Source organism: Lepidochelys olivacea (assembly GCF_965140295.1).
Source record: "Lepidochelys olivacea isolate rLepOli2 genome assembly, chromosome: 23".
Lineage (NCBI taxonomy): Eukaryota > Metazoa > Chordata > Testudines > Cheloniidae > Lepidochelys > Lepidochelys olivacea.
In genome coordinates, this window is record NC_140433.1 from 4,226,022 (window position 1) to 4,244,471 (window position 18,450).

At 60.5% G+C, this 18,450-nt stretch overlaps 2 protein-coding genes across 3 annotated transcripts; one reads left to right on the forward strand and one right to left on the reverse strand.

Annotated features, from left to right (window-relative positions):
- Positions 1-645: 645 nt before the first annotated feature.
- LOC311511662 (ribonuclease T2-like) lies at positions 646-12,394 on the reverse strand. 2 transcript variants are annotated; one of them, XM_084612443.1, is made up of 11 exons: positions 12,364-12,394; positions 10,110-10,515; positions 9,678-9,762; positions 8,639-8,696; positions 4,190-4,257; positions 4,052-4,109; positions 3,275-3,339; positions 2,725-2,838; positions 1,620-1,668; positions 1,363-1,437; positions 646-919 (listed from the first exon to the last, which is right to left on the reverse strand). In XM_084612443.1, the coding sequence occupies exons 3-11, from the start codon at positions 9,755-9,757 to the stop codon at positions 752-754; spliced, it is 735 nt and encodes a 244-aa protein (XP_084468569.1). In that variant the 5' UTR covers positions 9,758-9,762; positions 10,110-10,515; positions 12,364-12,394; the 3' UTR covers positions 646-751. The 2 variants fall into 2 exon arrangements, with proteins under 2 accessions (XP_084468569.1, XP_084468568.1); XM_084612442.1 differs by lacking the exon at positions 12,364-12,394 and having other exon boundaries at positions 10,110-10,572.
- COX7A1 (cytochrome c oxidase subunit 7A1) lies at positions 11,035-17,775 on the forward strand. The gene is made up of 4 exons (XM_084612444.1): positions 11,035-11,286; positions 15,654-15,743; positions 16,790-16,874; positions 17,576-17,775. Exons 1-4 carry the CDS (start codon positions 11,056-11,058, stop codon positions 17,632-17,634), a joined length of 465 nt encoding a protein of 154 aa, XP_084468570.1. The 5' UTR covers positions 11,035-11,055; the 3' UTR covers positions 17,635-17,775.
- Positions 17,776-18,450: the final 675 nt, after the last annotated feature.

An 18,450-nucleotide genomic window follows, 5' to 3' on the forward strand; every position in this document is an offset into this window, starting at 1 on the left:
GGGGGGGCTGGGAGTCAGGACTCCTGGGTTCCATTCCTGGCTCTGGGGGGGGGAGTGGAGTCCAGTGGTTAGAGCAGGGGGGGCTGGGAGTCAGGACTCCTGGGTTCCATTCCTGGCTCTGGGGGGGGGAGTGGAGTCCAGTGGTTAGAGCAGGGGGGGCTGGGAGTCAGGACTCCTGGGTTCCATTCCTGGCTCTGGGAGAGGAGTGGAGTCCAGTGGTTAGAGCAGGGGGGCTGGGAGTCAGGACTCCTGGGTTCCATTCCTGGCTCTGGGGGAGAGTGGAGTCTAGTGGTTAGAGCAGGGGGGCTGGGAGTCAGGACTCCTGGGTTCCATTCCTGGCCCTGGGAGAGGAGTGGAGTCCAGTGGTTAGAGCAGGGGGGCTGGGTTGGTAAGCTCAGCCTTGAGGGCCAGGCATTCCCGTTGTCACCCCCACCTCCTCACTGCCCCGCTTGTCTGTGCCAGGTACAGACGAGCGAGGCAGATGCCTTCTAGGGGGCACTCTCCCTTTACCCCCTCCGCCATGGAATTTGTTCCCCTTTTAACAACATTGGGTCCTGGATGCCTGGGTCCCGTGTAGCCAGCAGCCATGGTTCTGTAGCAGGGGCCATGCTAACAAAATAATCGCATGCACGAGATTCAGTAGCTCCTTCCCAAGGACTTTATTCTGGTGACAGGGCCCCTGATTTCCAGCTTTCCCTGGGGCTCTCTGCTGCTGAGCCACAAGACCCTCCAACCACACCCCCACCACCAGTCAGGGGCAGGGGTCCCGTGGGTTCTTCTGGTTCGGAGGGAAGTAGAAGACGCGTCTCTGGTTTTCGCAGGGCCGGTAGGGGGAGAAATCCCAGGCTCCCTCCTCCAGGCACCCAGCAGAGAAGTTGCTGAAGAGCGAGACCTTGAGCTGCACCAGGACCTGGCGGGCCTGTGGCACAGTGAGAGGGAAGAAGGGTGGTGAGGCATAGAACTGAGGAGCAGAAGTAAAAGCTTTGCCACGCAGTGACCTGCGAAACTCCCTGCTGCAGGAGGGCCAGATCCTCTCATAGCTTCAGCAGAAGGCCCCAGAGGCTCAACAAAAACACACAGCCCTACCCAGCCCCACGGCCCCATTTTCTGTGACCCCAAGCCCCTGCTCGGCCCCAGCACCCACAATCTCCCTGCCCAACCCCCATGTCCCATTCTCTGTTACCCAGTATCCCCTGGGGCTCTGCCCAACCCCAGCACCTCAGCCTCTGTTTTCCAGAGTGCCCCATAGGCTCTGCTCTCACCCAGCGCCCCACTGTTTATTACCCAGAATCCCTGGTGGTTCCTACCCTACCCCACAGCTGTTGCCCACAGGCCCCTGGAGAGCGCGAGAAAGGCACCCACCTGGTGGTCGGTCACACACTGCAGCTCATGCTCCTTCCCCAGGATGGGCACCAAAGCCTCCTGGAGGGTGTGGAGCTGTGGAGGCAGGATGGGACAGGTCAGCAAGCAGGACGCTGCAGGGGTGATGGGGGAGGGAATTCCCCCCTCCACAAACCATCCTCCGCCGAGGGCAAACCCAGCTGGAAAAGGCCAGGGATCCCAAGGGGCGGGATGAACTGAGCCCTAGGGAGTCTGTGGGGCAGGCGCGCTCAGGGTACCTGGTAGCTGTGATTGCAGGACGGGAGGATCCCGGCTCTCTGGAATGCTCTGTCCGAAAGGGAAAGGAATTGGGGTCAGACGGAGGGGCAGGGGGAGGTAAAATCACCCCACGACCCCCAGCATTGCAGTGCCACCAGAACACCAGCCTCCTCCATGAGCCCCGACCCCACCCCATAGAGCACTGCCCGAAGAGAGGGAGCCCCACCTTCCCCATAGACAGAACCACCCCCCCGACAGAGACCCTATTCACCCCATAAACATCCCCCTGAGAGAGAGAGTGCTGAACTATAGATCGCCCTGCTGTAGCTCCCCCGAGAGACCCCAGTACTGTACATCGATCCCCGAGAGAAAGCCAGACCCCTGTTACAGATTGTCCCAACCCCAAACTGTACAGCCCCCTAAAAGAGAGATCCCCAACACTGAGCTCCCCTCACTATAATCCCCCAACACTGAGAGAATCCCCGCAACACTGAGGGATCCCCCAACACTGAGAGATCCCCAACTACAGATTTCCCAACACTGAGAGATCCCCCCGACTACAGATTCCCCAACACTGAGAGATTACTGACAACAGATCCCCCAACACTGAGAGATCCCCCCTCTATAGATCCCCAACACTGAGCTCCCCTCACTATAATAGTTTTTAAGGTCAGGCTTGACAAAGCCCTGGCTGGGATGATTTAATTGGAGATTGGTCCTGCTTTTGAGCAGGGGGTTGGACTAGATGACCTCCTGAGGTCCCTTCCAACCCTGATATTCTATGATTCTATGAATCCGCCGATACTGAGAGATCCCCCAGCACTGAGAGATCCCCTCACTATAGATCCCCCAACACTGAGCGATCCCCTCCATACAGAGCTCCACCCCCTAGATCCCTTCATGAGAGATCACCTTGTGGCAGATCCCCGTCTCCCCCATGAGGAATCCCAGTCGCGCAGCCCATAACCCAAAGCCAGTGAACGACCAAGCCCCTGCCCCGGTGGGAGCTTTGCTGTCACCAAGGGGTGGGGTGGGGTGGGGGTTGGAAGTGTGCCCCCCCCCGCAGGGGGCTATTCTCCCTTGCTCTCCGGCCTGGCTGCCCGGCTCACCCCGTGCCCGGCTCACCCGTCGACGTTGTACGTGGTGCGCAAGCCGAGGGCCGCCCCGAAGTACTTGCTGGGGGAGCTCAAGGCCTCCATGCACCCAGCGCAGGTCCCGTGCTTCTGCCACTCTTCCCTCCTATGGTGGTGGGGGGGAAATAAATGCCCATGAGTCAGTCACATCCCCCCCTCCAGGCCCCATGCTGGAAATCCAGACTGGGGGGGCAGTGGGATCTGCCAGCCATGACACCCGACCCTATAGGGCAGCCTCCATACACCCACCTGTGCCTATGGCCTCTTGAGTATCCTCTCTGCGGCCTCCCCACTACCCTCCCGCCCAACTTTCTCCTCTGCAGCTTCCCCCCCCCCACAGCTCCCTCCCCTGCAGTGCCCCCCCCACGTTTTCTCCCTGCAGCTTGCCCCATTTCGCACCCCGAGTCTGAGCTCTAACCTCCCCCCACATGTCCACAGCGGATTCCCCCCTGGATCCCCTCCCCTCCACCACCAACCCAGCCACTCCTCCCCCTGATGGGCCTGAGATTCCCCCCCCAACACTCCCCGGCCACCCCACTCACCAGAATTTGAAGCTGCTGGCATTGAGGAAGCTGGGCCAGTGCTGGGCCAGCTGCTGGGGCAGATCCTGGCGTAGGAGAGAAAAGCAGGTAAGGCTGAGAGGCCCCTCCCTTGTCCTGGGCCGGGGGGGGAGAGGGGTCCCACAATTTGGCCCAGGGTCACCCTCCCCTGTACAGAGGAGACATCAGATCCCAGCAGGCTGCACTCCAGCTCCATCCCCTCTGAGATGAGACCACAATCCATCAGTGCCCCCCAAGCCGGGGAATCACCCCTTCCTCCCCATCCCCCCTGCCAGGACTCCAAGAGGAGGCAGCAGCCCCCCCCCAGTCTCTCAGCCACGTACCCCTAGGGTGGAGTCACATAAGGGGGGATTTATTCTTTCCATTCCGCAGATCTAACCCTCAGCCCTGCTCTGCCCGTATATGATTCAGGGTCTGGAGCAGTTGGCCCCTTACCCACGGCTACCAAGGAGACTCCAGGAGAAGGGACTAGATTCCCCACGGCTTTGCATCCATTCACACCAGTACCTCTCTCACACATGGGGAAACTGAGGCACACGGGGGGGAGACTTGGCCCGCCCAAGGTCAGACAGGGAGTATGTGGAAGAGCCAGGAACAGAACCCAGGAGTCCTGGCTCTCAACACCCACCCCACTCTAACCACTAGACTCCCCTCCCCTCCCCTCCCAGAGCTGGGCAGGGAACCCAGGAGTCCTGGCTCCCAGCACTGCTGTGGTTGGATCAGGACGTCTGGATGTGGGGTCAGCAGGGCATCACTTACCATCAGGTCAGAGGGGAAGAGCTGCCAGCAGCTGCAGCAGTTCATGACATTGCTGGGCCTGGGATCAAGGGGCACAGAGTCAGGGGAAAGGCCACTTTGACCCCACGCCTCCCACCTGCCTCGAGGGGCGTCTCTCACCAGAGCCCGTGGATGGTCCAGCTGTCGGCAGACTCCGGGATGACACAGTCGAACCTCGGCCCTAGAGCCTCCAGGCAAAGGAACGGGGAAATGGTCACGTCCCAGTTTAGCCCACCACCCCTCACTGAGCTATTCCCACTGGAATCAGGACTCCTGGGTCCTATCCCCAGCTCGGGGAAGGGAGTGGGGTCTAGTGGATAGAGCAGGGGGCTCAGGAGCCAGGACTCCTGGGTCCTATCCCCAGCTCGGGGAAGGGAGTGGGGTCTAGTGGTTAGAGCAAGGGGACAGGGTTCCAGTCTTGGCTCTCCCTGCCTGCCCTTGAGCCAATCACACCCCCTCCCCGTGCCTCATTTTCCCCATCAGTAGCACGGTGATACCACCACCTACCCAGCCGGGGGCGGCAGGGTGTGAGCTTAACCTGATGCTGTTATAAACCAAAAAAATACCACCTGGGGACCCCTTCCCAGAACCGGGAGGCGGGGGGGGGGGAGCCATGGGAGCACATGTTCCAGCTCAGGCTACCCTGCCCTGACGCACCCCGGGGAGTCCGCTCAGATGGTCGCCCGTCTACCCACAGGGGTTGTTTAGACCCGTCCGACTGAAATGACAATATCCAGTCAGGCAGCGAGTGTCTCACGGTGCCGGGGAGGGCTAGGTTGTCACCCTGCTCCTACCCAGGGGTCGGACGCTCCATAACGCCAGCCAGAGGATCAGAGCAATGGGTCCATCTAGTTTGGCATTGCACCCCTGCGTCGGAGCTACAGGCCCATCTAACCTGGGATCCCCCACCCCCAGCCCCACCAGGTCCAGACCAGTCTAACCTGGTATTCTCCCCCACCTCAGGTCAGACCACAGACCCAGCCGGCCCCACGTCCCCTGCTCTAGGGCAGACCACAGACCCAGCCGGCCCCACGTCCCCTGCTCTAGGGCAGACCACAGACCCAGCCGGCCCCACGTCCCCTGCTCTAGGGCAGACCACTTACCTGGCTGGCCCCACATTCCTTGCCCTAGGTCAGACCACGGGCCCAGCTGGCCCCACGTCCTCAGACCTAGGTCAGACCATGGGCCCAGCCGGCCCCACATTCCCTGCCCTAGGTCAGACCACAGGCCCAGCTGGCCCCACGTCCTCAGACCTAGGTCAGACCATGGGCCCAGCCGGCCCCACATCCCCTGCTCTAGGGCAGACCACAGACCCAGCCGGCCCCATGTTCCCTGCCCTAGGTCAGACCACGGGCCCAGCTGGCCCCACATTCCCTGCCCTGGGTCAGACCACGGGCCCAGCTGGCCCCACGTCCTCAGACCTAGGTCAGACCATGGGCCCAGCTGGCCCCACATTCCCTGCCCTAGGTCAGACCACAGGCCCAGCTGGCCCCACGTCCTCAGACCTAGGTCAGACCACGGGCCCAGCCGGCCCCACATCCCCTGCTCTAGGGCAGACCACAGACCCAGCCGGCCCCATGTTCCCTGCCCTAGGTCAGACCACGGGCCCAGCTGGCCCCACATTCCCTGCCCTAGGTCAGACCACGGGCCCAGCTGGCCCCACATTCCCTGCCCTAGGTCAGACCACAGGCCCAGCTGGCCCCACGTCCTCAGACCTAGGTCAGACCACGGGCCCAGCCGGCCCCACATCCCCTGCTCTAGGGCAGACCACAGACCCAGCCGGCCCCATGTTCCCTGCCCTAGGTCAGACCACGGGCCCAGCTGGCCCCACATTCCCTGCCCTAGGTCAGACCACGGGCCCAGCTGGCCCCACATTCCCTGCCCTAGGTCAGACCACGGGCCCAGCTGGCCCCACGTCCTCAGACCTAGGTCAGACCATGGGCCCAGCCGGCCCCACATTCCCTGCTCTAGGGCAGACCACAGACCCAGCCGGCCCCACATTCCCTGCCCTAGGTCAGACCACGGGCCCAGCTGGCCCCACATTCCCTGCCCTAGGTCAGACCACGGGCCCAGCTGGCCCCACATTCCCTGCCCTAGGTCAGACCACAGGCCCAGCTGGCCCCACGTCCTCAGACCTAGGTCAGACCATGGGCCCAGCCGGCCCCACATCCCCTGCTCTAGGGCAGACCACAGACCCAGCCGGCCCCATGTTCCCTGCCCTAGGTCAGATCACGGGCCCAGCTGGCCCCACATTCCCTGCCCTAGGTCAGACCACGGGCCCAGCTGGCCCCACATTCCCTGCCCTAGGTCAGACCACGGGCCCAGCTGGCCCCACATTCCCTGCCCTAGGTCAGACCACGGGCCCAGCTGGCCCCACGTCCTCAGACCTAGGTCAGACCATGGGCCCAGCCGGCCCCACATTCCCTGCTCTAGGGCAGACCACAGACCCAGCCGGCCCCATGTTCCCTGCCCTAGGTCAGACCACGGGCCCAGCTGGCCCCACATTCCCTGCCCTAGGTCAGACCACGGGCCCAGCTGGCCCCACATTCCCTGCCCTAGGTCAGACCACAGGCCCAGCTGGCCCCACGTCCTCAGACCTAGGTCAGACCACGGGCCCAGCCGGCCCCACATCCCCTGCTCTAGGGCAGACCACAGACCCAGCCGGCCCCATGTTCCCTGCCCTAGGTCAGACCACAGGCCCAGCTGGCCCCACATTCCCTGCCCTAGGTCAGACCACGGGCCCAGCTGGCCCCACATTCCCTGCCCTAGGTCAGACCACGGGCCCAGCTGGCCCCACATTCCCTGCCCTAGGTCAGACCACAGGCCCAGCTGGCCCCACATTCCCTGCCCTAGGTCAGACCACAGGCCCAGCTGGCCCCACGTCCTCAGACCTAGGTCAGACCATGGGCCCAGCCGGCCCCACATCCCCTGCTCTAGGGCAGACCACAGACCCAGCCGGCCCCATGTTCCCTGCCCTAGGTCAGACCACGGGCCCAGCTGGCCCCACATTCCCTGCCCTAGGTCAGACCACGGGCCCAGCTGGCCCCACATTCCCTGCCCTAGGTCAGACCACGGGCCCAGCTGGCCCCACATTCCCTGCCCTAGGTCAGACCACAGGCCCAGCTGGCCCCACGTCCTCAGACCTAGGTCAGACCATGGGCCCAGCCGGCCCCACATCCCCTGCTCTAGGGCAGACCACAGACCCAGCCGGCCCCATGTTCCCTGCCCTAGGTCAGACCACGGGCCCAGCTGGCCACACATTCCCTGCCCTAGGTCAGACCACGGGCCCAGCTGGCCCCACGTCCTCAGACCTAGGTCAGACCATGGGCCCAGCCGGCCCCACATTCCCTGCTCTAGGGCAGACCACAGACCCAGCCGGCCCCATGTTCCCTGCCCTAGGTCAGACCACGGGCCCAGCTGGCCCCACATTCCCTGCCCTAGGTCAGACCACGGGCCCAGCTGGCCCCACATTCCCTGCCCTAGGTCAGACCACGGGCCCAGCTGGCCCCACATTCCCTGCCCTAGGTCAGACCACGGGCCCAGCTGGCCCCACATTCCCTGCCCTAGGTCAGACCACGGGCCCAGCTGGCCCCACATTCCCTGCCCTAGGTCAGACCACGGGCCCAGCTGGCCCCACATTCCCTGCCCTAGGTCAGACCACGGGCCCAGCTGGCCCCACATTCCCTGCCCTAGGTCAGACCACGGGCCCAGCTGGCCCCACATTCCCTGCCCTAGGTCAGACCACGGGCCCAGCTGGCCCCACATTCCCTGCCCTAGGTCAGACCACGGGCCCAGCTGGCCCCACGTCCTCAGACCTAGGTCAGACCATGGGCCCAGCCGGCCCCACATCCCCTGCTCTAGGGCAGACCACAGACCCAGCCGGCCCCATGTTCCCTGCCCTAGGTCAGACCACGAGCCCAGCTGGCCCCACATTCCCTGCCCTAGGTCAGACCACGGGCCCAGCTGGCCCCACGTCCTCAGACCTAGGTCAGACCATGGGCCCAGCCGGCCCCACATTCCCAGCTCTAGGGCAGACCACAGACCCAGCCGGCCCCATGTTCCCTGCCCTAGGTCAGACCACGGGCCCAGCTGGCCCCACATTCCCTGCCCTAGGTCAGACCACGGGCCCAGCTGGCCCCACATTCCCTGCCCTAGGTCAGACCACGGGCCCAGCTGGCCCCACATTCCCTGCCCTAGGTCAGACCACAGGCCCAGCTGGCCCCACGTCCTCAGACCTAGGTCAGACCATGGGCCCAGCCGGCCCCACATCCCCTGCTCTAGGGCAGACCACAGACCCAGCCGGCCCCATGTTCCCTGCCCTAGGTCAGACCACGGGCCCAGCTGGCCCCACATTCCCTGCCCTAGGTCAGACCACGGGCCCAGCATTGGCAAGCAGCCACCCCTGCTTTAAGTCCCGAATGTGTAATTCATACTGTGCTTGTGGCTGTTCCACTTGCTACCTGTAGGTGGCAGCAGCGGCCAGGTATGGGGGCTGGAGGAGCAGAGGTGCTGTGGGGCAGGGATCAGATATAGGGGGGAAGGTTTGGGGGTGGGACAGCGGGCACTCACCACGCAGAATGATCCCGGCCACATCTGGACAAACTTCATGCACTTCCAGCTGCAAAACCTAAAGAGGCAGAGCAGAGCTTTGCAGAGACCACACAGGGGCTGGGGCGGGTGCGGGGAAGGAGATGGGGAAGCGGAAAGGAAGGGTGGCCTAGGGGTAGGTGGCTTCAAATCCCAGCTCCCTACAGATTCCTTGGCCTTGGGTGAGTCACTTAGTCTGTGCCTCAGTTTCCCCATATGTACAATGGGGGTGATAGCCTAGCCCTGCCCTGCCTGGCAGGGGCGGGGTTGTGAGGCTAAAAGTACCAAAGACTGAGGTACCGAGATGCTGCGGCAATGGGGGGCTGCACAAGTAGCTAAGAGAGACAGGAAGTGGAAAATATGGAGCTGATTCGGAGTCACCCCCTTTCTGCACTTGGGACAGGGACAGGATGGAAGGTGGCTTTAAGCCCCCTTTGTCCTTTCCCCCGCCATCCCCATTCTTGGCCCTGCCAGGGCAGCCCTAACTCACACTCTGTCCCCTTAGGAGTGGAGAATAGGAACAGCACAAGGCCCTCCAGCCACGCTCCCGGTCTGCCTCTGGGGGGCAGAGAATAGCCACAGCCCAGTGCGCTCCGGCCATGTCCCCAACCCACCTCCTACGCTGGGAGACCCCCTGCAAGGTGGGAAGAGAGATTCCCAAGGGGCTTTCCCCAGCTCCTACCTCTGTGTTTCTTAACCAGACGTTGCACTCCACACGGTCACCAATGCTAAACCCTCCTCCCTGCCCCCTGGATGAGTGGGGAGAGTCCCTAGCTAGGGAATGCTCTGCAACTTGCTTGCAGGGCAGGTGGGGACTCGAAGCTGTAATCTAGGGTCAGTCCCCCCAGAATCCCCGTCTGAAGCCGGCTGGGGATGGGGATCAGTGTGCCTACAGGTCCAGCGAGCTCTCAGCTGGTCCCTAAGAATAGGAACGGGGGCCCTGGACCCCTCTCTGCCCCCCGCCAGGGCTGGAGACAGTGGGCACCAATGCAAAGGAGCACTCACTGCCGGTGGCACCTACCCGATTCGCTCCACCCGTTCCTCCCGGAGCATCTCCGCTCCGGCCAGCCACAGGAACACCAGCAGAGCCCCTCGCACCATCGTCCCTGCAAGGCAAGCGCCAAACCACTGACACGGGGGAGCAACGGCGGCCACAGTTGTCCCCGTACTGCACGGGCCATGTCCTGCCAAACCCCCCGGGGTGGCACCCGTCCTTGGTGGAAGTCACTGCCCAGGGGCGGATTCGGCCAGACATCTCTGGGTCTGTGCGCTGGGCAACTGCCACACACAGCCAGCACCCCAGGGTGGGAGCCCTGGGTTGGATCCGGCACCTCTCGGTTACCTCCCCGGGGGAGTTAATGGGGCGCACTAGGAGGAGGATGCTGGGGGCTGGGAGTCGGGAATCTGGAGGGATCTGGGCTTGGAAAGCTCAGTTCACAAACTTCCAGCTTACCCTGCTCGGTCCGATCCGGCCGGCGCCAGAGAGAGAAGCTGCCAGGCCGAAGGGTGGAGCAGCCGGGGAGCCAAAAATGGAAACCCCTCGAGCTGGTTTCACTTCTTCATGCAGCAGAACACGCCCCTCGAGCACAGATGTCTGGGGACCGTGGGGGCCTTCAGCTGCCACCATCAGGAAGTTCGGTGGCTGGGTGGGTGCTGGGAGGGGGGGTCTGGGGAGCTGCCCAAAGTGGATCCATGATGGATGTTCCTCTTACTCCATACTCAGTAAAGGGAGAGGATGGGGGGAGATCATCTCAGGTGAGGAGGTGCCTACCAGGGATTACAGAGGAGCAGCCCCAGGGCACAGAGAATAATCAGCGCAGGGTGCTCCGGTCATGCCCCCGATCCGCCCCCTATGGGCCCTGGGGGCAGAGAACAGTCACAGCGCAGGGCTCTCCGACCATGCCCCCGATCCGCCCCCTATGGGCCCTGTGGGGCAGAGAACAGTCACAGAGCAGGGCGCTCCAGCCATGTCCCCAGTCCACCCTCTCTGGGCCCTGGGGGGCAGAGAACAGCCACAGTGCAGGGCTCTCCGGTCATGCCCCCGATCCACCCCCTATGGGCCCTGGGGGGCAGAGAATAGTCACAGCGCAGGGCTCTCCGGCCATGCCCCCGATCCACCCCCTATGGGCCCTGGGGGGCAGAGAATAGTCACAGTGCAGGGCTCTCCGGCCATGCCCCCGATCCGCCCTCTATGGACCCTGGGGGGCAGAGAACAGTCACAGCGCAGGGCTCTCCGGCCATGCCCCCGATCCGCCCTCTATGGGCCCTGGGGGGGTGGGTTCTCGGGGGGGCTCTTTCCTGTTCCTCAAGGGCCTAAGCCTCAGGCCTCTATTCTCCCTCCTCTTGGGACCTTCCCTGTCCTCTCTCCCCACCCCCCGAGGAGGCCGTGGGGGGAGTCCATGGCCCCGGAAAGGTGCCAAGGTCTCTCGGCTTCAGCGTGCAATTTGAGCTCAGCTGCTGCCCTTAGTCTGGCAGCAGGACGGGCAGCGAGCCAGCCCCCCGCCAGGCAGCGTCCTTGTAAGGCTGGGACAGAGGGCGAGGGGCAGAGGGGCCAGGAGAGACGGAGACAGGCGACGAGAAGAGAGGAGAGGAGAGCGCGGCCCCGGCCCAGGACGATGCAGGCCCTTCTGGTAACGACTGCCGAGCCCTCGCGGGGCCCGCGGGGTCCAACCGACCTGGCTTCTCAGACCCGGCCCCCCAGCCCTTACTAACTGGGAACAGGCACAAGTTCCAGCCCGCCCCCCACCTCCGCAGCGCAAAGCCACCCCCCCCCACGACCCAAGCACCCCACCAGCCCCAGCCCCCTCATCAGGGTGCAAGTCCCCAGTCGGACCCCTCCAGATCCACCCCCCATCTAAACACCCCCGTGGATCCAGCCCCCCTCCACACACCACCCATCTAAACACCCCCGTGGATCCAGCCCCCCTCCAGATCCACCCCCAATCTAAACATCCCCGTGGATCCAGCCCCCCTCTAGACACCTCCCCAATCTAAACACCCCGTGGATCCAGCCCCCCTCCAGACACCCCCATCTAAACACCCCTGTGGATCCAGCCCCCCCCTCCAGACACCCCCATCTAAACACCCCTGTGGATCCAGCCCCCCTCCAGACACCCCCGCAATCTAAACACACCCATGGATCCACCCCCAATCTAAACATCCCCATGGATCCAGCTCCGCTCCGGATTCATCCCCCAATCTAAACACATCCATGGATCTACCCCCAATCTAAACACCCCTGTGAATCCAGCCCCCCTCCAAATCCACCTCCCAATCTAAACACCCCTGTGGATTCAGCCCCCCTCCAAATCCACCCCCCAATCTAAACACACCTGTGGATCCACCCCCAATCTAAACACCCCTGTGGATTCAGCCCCCCTCCAAGTCCACCCCCCAATCTAAACACACCTGTGGATCCACCCCCCAATCTAAACACCCCCATGGATCCAGCCCCCACCAAGATCTAAGCCCCCATTCCAACCCCCGCTCAGATCCAACCCCCCCCCCCAGATCCAAATCCAAGCACCCCCTCAGCTCTAACCTCTCCCTGGATCCACACACCCCCTCAGAACCCAGACACCCCCAGCTCCAAGCAGGTCCAACCCCCCAGATCTAAACATTTCCAAGATTCAAACCCCCCCCCCGCCCCCTTCAGGTGCAGCCCATGTGTGTGAATTGCTCCCCTACGCTTTGCCTCTGCCTCTAACCTTTGCTCCCTGATGGGCACTGGCTTTTCGCCTTTGTAGTCTGGTTTTTTAAACCCATCAGTCTGGTATCTTTAAATAGTGAGGCCCTGACCCTCCTCTGCTGTGCTGCAGTTTCAGCCCAGTGTAAACACTGGGAGCAACTCCTGATTTACACCTTGGGTAAGCAAGAGCTTGACCAGGCACTGCGAGACTTATTGTGTATTACGGTAGCGCCTCATACATGGGCCACGAGCCCATTGTGTTAGGCGCTGTATATTTTTATGGCTCTTCGGTGTATTACGGTAGTGCCGAGAGCCCCCCTCACAGACCAGGCCCCCACTGCGAACTCACACAGCGCCTGGCCCAAGGCCCTCCCCATCTGCGTATAAGACAAAGACAACAGGTGCAGGCGGACAGGGGAAGCGCCAGGGAACATTCCCAATTAAAGGCCCAGACTCCAGCTTTGGTCCATTTAGCGTTTTCACCAGATCCTACCGGTTCTGGTTTTCTGATCCATCCCATAATGACTCTGGGAAACCCCCCAAACCAGAGCTCTTCTTCTCCCCACCCCCGCCCCATGCATATACACACAGACACAGATTCCCACAAACTGGAAACAATTCGAGTACCACTGGGCTGCGTTGTCACGTGTCTGGGAAGGGGCAGGCACAAAAAGCCCCCGAAACTGCAAAGCAATGTAAAAAAAAGGGGGTGAGAAACACGCCCAGGAATGGATCTGCCTGGCACCTCGGTCCGTGTGCTTTGGCATGTAGATTCGGTAGACAGGTGGGTTGGTATGGTGAGTAGAGGGAGGGATGGGTGCTAGGTAGAGTGACTGGCATGTAAGCAGCTAGATAGAGAGCTGCCTGGCAGAGGAAGGGTGGCCTGGGCTGTGACTCGCTGTGTGACCTGAGGCGAGTCACTGCATCTCCCTGGGCCTCTGGTTCCCCCTCTGTAAAATGGGATAATCAGCCTTCCTTCGGCTGGTTAGACTGGGAGCCCTTCAAGGCAGGAGCTGACTCTGACTCGGTGTCTGCACCGTGCTCGGCACGAAGGGGCCCTGATCTCATGAATCTGATGAGGTTCAATAAGGATAAGTGCAGGGTCCTGCACTTAGGACGGAAGAATCCCATGCCCCGCTACAGACTAGGGACTGAATGGCTCGGCAGCAGTTCTGCAGAAAAGGACCTAGGGGTGACAGTGGACGAGAAGCTGGATATGAGTCAGCAGTGTGCCCTTGTTGCCAAGAAGGCCAATGGCATTTTGGGATGTAGAAGTAGGGGCATAGCGAGCAGATCGAGGGACGTGATCGTTCCCCTCTATTCGACATTGGTGAGGCCTCATCTGGAGTACTGTGTCCAGTTTTGGGCCCCACACTACAAGAAGGATGTGGATAAATTGGAGAGTCCAGCGAAGGGCAACAAAAATGATTAGGGGACTGGAACACATGAGTTATGAGGAGAGGCTGAGGGAGCTGGGATTGTTTAGCCTGCAGAAGAGAAGAATGAGGGGGGATTTGATAGCTGCTTTCAACTACCTGAAAGGGGGTTCCAAAGAGGATGGCTCTAGACTGTTCTCGATGGTAGCAGATGACAGAACGAGGAGTAATGGTCTCAAGTTGCAGTGGGGGAGGTTTAGATTGGATATTAGGAAAAACTTTTTCACTAGGAGGGTGGTGAAACACTGGAATGCGTTACCTAGGGAGGTGGTAGAATCTCCTTCCTTAGAGGTTTTTAAGGTCAGGCTTGACAAAGCCCTGGCTGGGAGGATTTAACTGGGAATTGGTCCTGCTTTGAGCAGGGGGTTGGACTAGATGACCTTCTGGGGTCCCTTCCAACCCTGATATTCTATGATTCTATGATTCATCAAGGCGTCTGGGTCGCTATGTGTACAAAGAAGAAGAATACTGCATGGGGTGGCTAGTTCAGTAGAAATAAATGTTCCCTGCCCAGTAGGAAATGACGCTTTGGAGCCAGGGAGCAGAGAGTTTGGAAGGGGGAGGAGTGAGTGGGGCAGTAGGCTTGGGTGTTGAAATGCCATGGTGGATGTTAATCCTCCGAAGTCCCTGGTGGGCTGCAGGGATGTTTTCTAGGTGGATTAGATCAGCTGCTTCAGGGGCTAAGCAGAAGAAGGGTATAGATAAGGGGGAGTAAAGAGGGGTAGACCTCAGAGGTGGGGTGGAGGGAGAGGAAAGGGCACGAAGGCCTCTGCAGCTGCAGTTTCACTTTCCCAAGGTGACTTTAGATCTATTGGTGTGAGCAGTGGGATCCCCAGTCCTTCTCCCAGCAGTGGCCTTAGGGAGGCTGCCCTGGGAAATCTGGACCCCTCTGCCACTCTGAGAGTTTCTTTGCAGCCTCTGCAGCACCATGAAATCTTGTAGCAAACTGACGGGTCCTCACTATGGCCCCATCAGATGCACACGTGCTCCTGGCAGCCCAGATCCTGCAGCGTGAGTCAGATCCTGAACCCCGTTACTCAGCAGTATAAATCCATGAGGCAGACCCTGGGTGCTGTTCGTCCCCACTGGCTGTCTCGCTGTCCCAGCCTCAATAGCCAGCCCCACTTTCACATGTGCTTTCACGTCCCCAGGGGAAAGCTCCAAGCAGCTGCTGCTTTCACTCTGCCTGTTCAGGAAACAGAAGCTGCCCTGGGGTGTCACACGGTGGAAGGACGGGGAGCTCCTGAACCAGGCTCCACTATACAACCCGGGTCTGCACCCAGCCGTCTGTTATACCACCCAGCCCTGCACCCTCCCTTGATCCAGCCCAACCCTTCTAGATTGGCATGTGGGAATCTTGACAGCCAGGCCCCCTGCTCCAACCCACTAGACCCCACTCCCCTCCCAGAACCCAGGAGTCCTGACCCCCAGCCCTCCCCACCATCTCTATCCCACTAGACCCCACTCCCCTCCCAGCCCGGGAACAGAACCCAGGAGTCCTGATCCTCAGCCGGGGTTTGTGACACCGGGGACCGATTCTCTGCTGGCCTGGGCCTTGTATTGGCATTTGCCTGCATTAGATGCAAAGCAGGGTGGAAACCAGAACCCAGCAAGATGATTCTAGTCTCACTCAGCCCGGTGTAAATCAGGAGTGACTCCCCTGGGGCTCATTCCCCTCTCGCCCAGCCCGGTGTAAACCAGGAGTGACTACCCTGGTATCAGTGCCAAGACAACTGGACCAAGCCGGACTGGGCCATCTCCTACCAGGGGCTGGGACCTAGGGGGATGAGGGGTTGATTTCACTCTATTCTGTAGGTTCCTCATCCCCTTTGTCCTCCCCAACCCCATCCTCCCTCCCCCGGCCGTGTCACAGACCTCCCACGTGAGATCCCTCCGCTCCTTCGCCACCTCCACCCGCCACCAGATGAAAAACAAAGTCCCCGAACATCAGAAGCTCTTTCAGGTGAGACAGACCCCAGCTTGGCTCTTGGGGGTTAAGAAAGGTGAAGGGAGAGGGAGGAGCCAGGGGATGGAGTAGAGTTGGGGGTTGGCAGTCAGGACTCCTGGGTTCTGTCCCCAGTTCTGGGTGGGGAGTGGGGTCTAGTGGTTAGAGCGCGGGGGGGGGGGTTGGGGGTGGGAGCCAGGACTCCTGGGTTCTGTCCCCAGTTCTGGGTGGGGAGTGGGGTCTAGTGGTTAGAGCAGGGGGGGTCAGGACTCCTGGGCACTATTGCCAGCTCTGCCATGGATCTTGGGGGTAGGGATTCAAGTCCCTTCAGCTATCTGTGCCTCAGTTTCCCCACCCATTAAACAGGGATGGTAGCCACATGGGGGTGTTGGTAGGGTTAGGGTGTGGGGATCCCAGCATGAATGAGGGGAATGGGGAGAGAAAAATGGAACATTGACCCCCACTAGAATGGGGCAGCTACCTCCTGTGCACCCCCTCAGAGCCTGAGGTCACTCTATAGCATCCCTGCCTCAGTTTCTCCACTTCTCAGGGCTCCCTCAATCACACTGAGAGCAAACTCTTATCTGGGTCAGCAACACCCTCCTTGGGGCTGGATTTGTTACCCCAAATCCAATGCTTAAACCTCCAGCCAGTCCATGCCACTCATCTCTCCCCCAGGGCTCACCCAGGCCTGCAACCATCCCAGCTAAGGGCTGCCTCCCTGGTCAGCCCCCTCTGGGGCATCCTGCTGCTCTTTATAGGGACAGCAGCTCCCCTGCACCCAGCTGGTTCTGCCAATTAACCCCACCCCAGCCCAGGAGTGGGGGCAGGGCTAAGGGGATGGGGCTGGCTGGCTGGCTCTGGGCCTCTAGCCCTTAAAGTCGCAGTCTACCCCTTTACACACACCCCCAACCGGCCCTTTCCTGGCTGGGAAGACTCTCTGAATTTGTCCCATTCTCTGCATAAAGGATGCCCCATTGCTCGGAAGTGCAGGGACCCTTGCAGTTACTGGGGGGTGGGGGCTGGTTTCCTGACCCCCCCCCCGGTTTTCTTTCTGTGCCTAGGCGGATAATGGCCTGCCCGTGCATCTGAAAGGGGGCATCATGGATGGCTTGCTGTATCGACTCACAATGGCCATTACTGTCTTTGGTAGGTGCTGCTCCCGGCTCAGAATGGCTGGGTTCTAGCCCTGGCTCCTGGAGGGGAGTGGGGTGTAGTGGTTAGAGCAGGTTGGGGGCTGGGAGTCAGGACTCCTGGGTTCTATTCACAGCTCTTTCAGAGGACTAGGGACTAGTGGTTGGGGGGGGCGGGTTTGGGAGTTAGATCTCCTGGGTTCTAGCTCTAATGCAGGGACTAGTGGTTAGAGCAGGGAGCTAGGAATCAGCACTTCTGGGTTCAGTTATTAGCTGTTTAATGGAGCTGCAGCAAATCCCCCCCCGGGTCATGAGCACAATCTGAATCCTTGAATATTAGGGTTGGGAGAGACCGCCATCAATGTAACCCTGGTAGCTCTTAAAATAAAAGCCCAGGCCAGACTGTGTGTTTCAGGCCAGACAGAGAAATGAAACTGATCGAAGCCTATTTTGCTCCTTGTTGTAATGATCCTTTTCTAGTCCATTTCCCTTTTGATTTGAGATCAGCCCCTTTGGGGACTCACAGAGGTATTGAGGGGGAAAGATGTGCTTTGCTGCTGTGAATGAGGCGGGGTGTTGTAGCATTTCCCAGTGCTTAGAGCAGGGGGGCTGGGAGCCAGGACTCCTGGGTTCTGTGTGCATTAGGGGGTATGGTTGAGGACTTGGGCCTCTCTTTCTATTCTGAGAATCCTACCAGTCATTCTCTTGCTGTTCCAGGCTCCTGTTACTCCGTCTTCTCGCTGGTCAGAGCTGCTTTCCCCCAGAAGAATAAATGAGATGGCAGCCTGGACTAGCTGGTTCCCCTCTCCCCCTGCTCCACAGGGGCCTGTTTGGGGCTGGAAGCAGAGAGCAGACAGCCATGTACTTTAAGAAAACCCCTACCGTCAGAAATCAATAAAAAGCACCTTTAAAAACTGTGTCAGGGTAAGACACCCCCCCCTTTGGGGGGCAGGGGGTGAGTGGGGCAGGTCTAAAGTGAGCACAATGAGGGGATCCAGCACCAGCTTTGTTTCTTTCCAAATACTGGAATGACTCTCAGCAGTTGCAGGGCTTGATGTAAGACTCAGAAATTCTGATTCCCAGCTCCGCTGACCCCGCACTGCCTTTGCTTCAGGAATATCCTGTGGCAGAGGGTTCCACAGGTTAACAGGGATGGACAGCAGGAGGCACTGATGCCGCAATTGATGCCCCCTTTCCCCAATTCATCTATCATGTTTCCTTCATTTATTTACTGAAGCCTTTGCTTTGGTGGAGAAAGCGTGGGCTAGTGAGCAAAGCACTGGACAGGGACCTGGGTTTGATTCCTGGCTCTGCCACTGGCCTGCTTAGTGAGTGAGGCACATCACCGCTCTGTGCCTCAGTTTCCCCATCTGCAAAATAAGCATAATGCTACTGATGCCCTTTGTAAGCCCTTTATTGGAGCTATGGATTGTTGTTACTTCAGGGCCGGATGGCAGTGGAATAAACATGCTGCCCAGGGGCCAGTTCAGTGGGTCTCACAGCTATGAGTGGTCTAGTGATTGGAACAGAGGGGGTTGGGAGCCACCAGGACTCCTGGGTTCTATCAGTTGCCTGGTCCTCAGAGTCAGGCT

What these genes read in the sequence shown, in the direction of transcription:
- LOC311511662 (XM_084612443.1), bottom strand. Translation starts at nt 9,757, where the DNA reads ATGGTGCGAGGGGCTCTGCTGGTGTTCCTGTGGCTGGCCGGAGCGGAG. An exon ending in ACCACGTACAACGTCGACGG is followed by an intron (nt 1,669 to 2,724) that starts GTGAGCCGGGCA and finishes CCTTTCGGACAG; the next exon opens with AGCATTCCAGAGAGCCGGGA. An exon ending in AGTGTGTGACCGACCACCAG is followed by an intron (nt 920 to 1,362) that starts GTGGGTGCCTTT and finishes ACTGTGCCACAG; the next exon opens with GCCCGCCAGGTCCTGGTGCA.
- COX7A1 (XM_084612444.1), top strand. Translation starts at nt 11,056, where the DNA reads ATGGCCCCGGAAAGGTGCCAAGGTCTCTCGGCTTCAGCGTGCAATTTG. An exon ending in GGACGATGCAGGCCCTTCTG is followed by an intron (nt 11,287 to 15,653) that starts GTAACGACTGCC and finishes GCCGTGTCACAG; the next exon opens with ACCTCCCACGTGAGATCCCT. An exon ending in AACATCAGAAGCTCTTTCAG is followed by an intron (nt 15,744 to 16,789) that starts GTGAGACAGACC and finishes TTCTGTGCCTAG; the next exon opens with GCGGATAATGGCCTGCCCGT.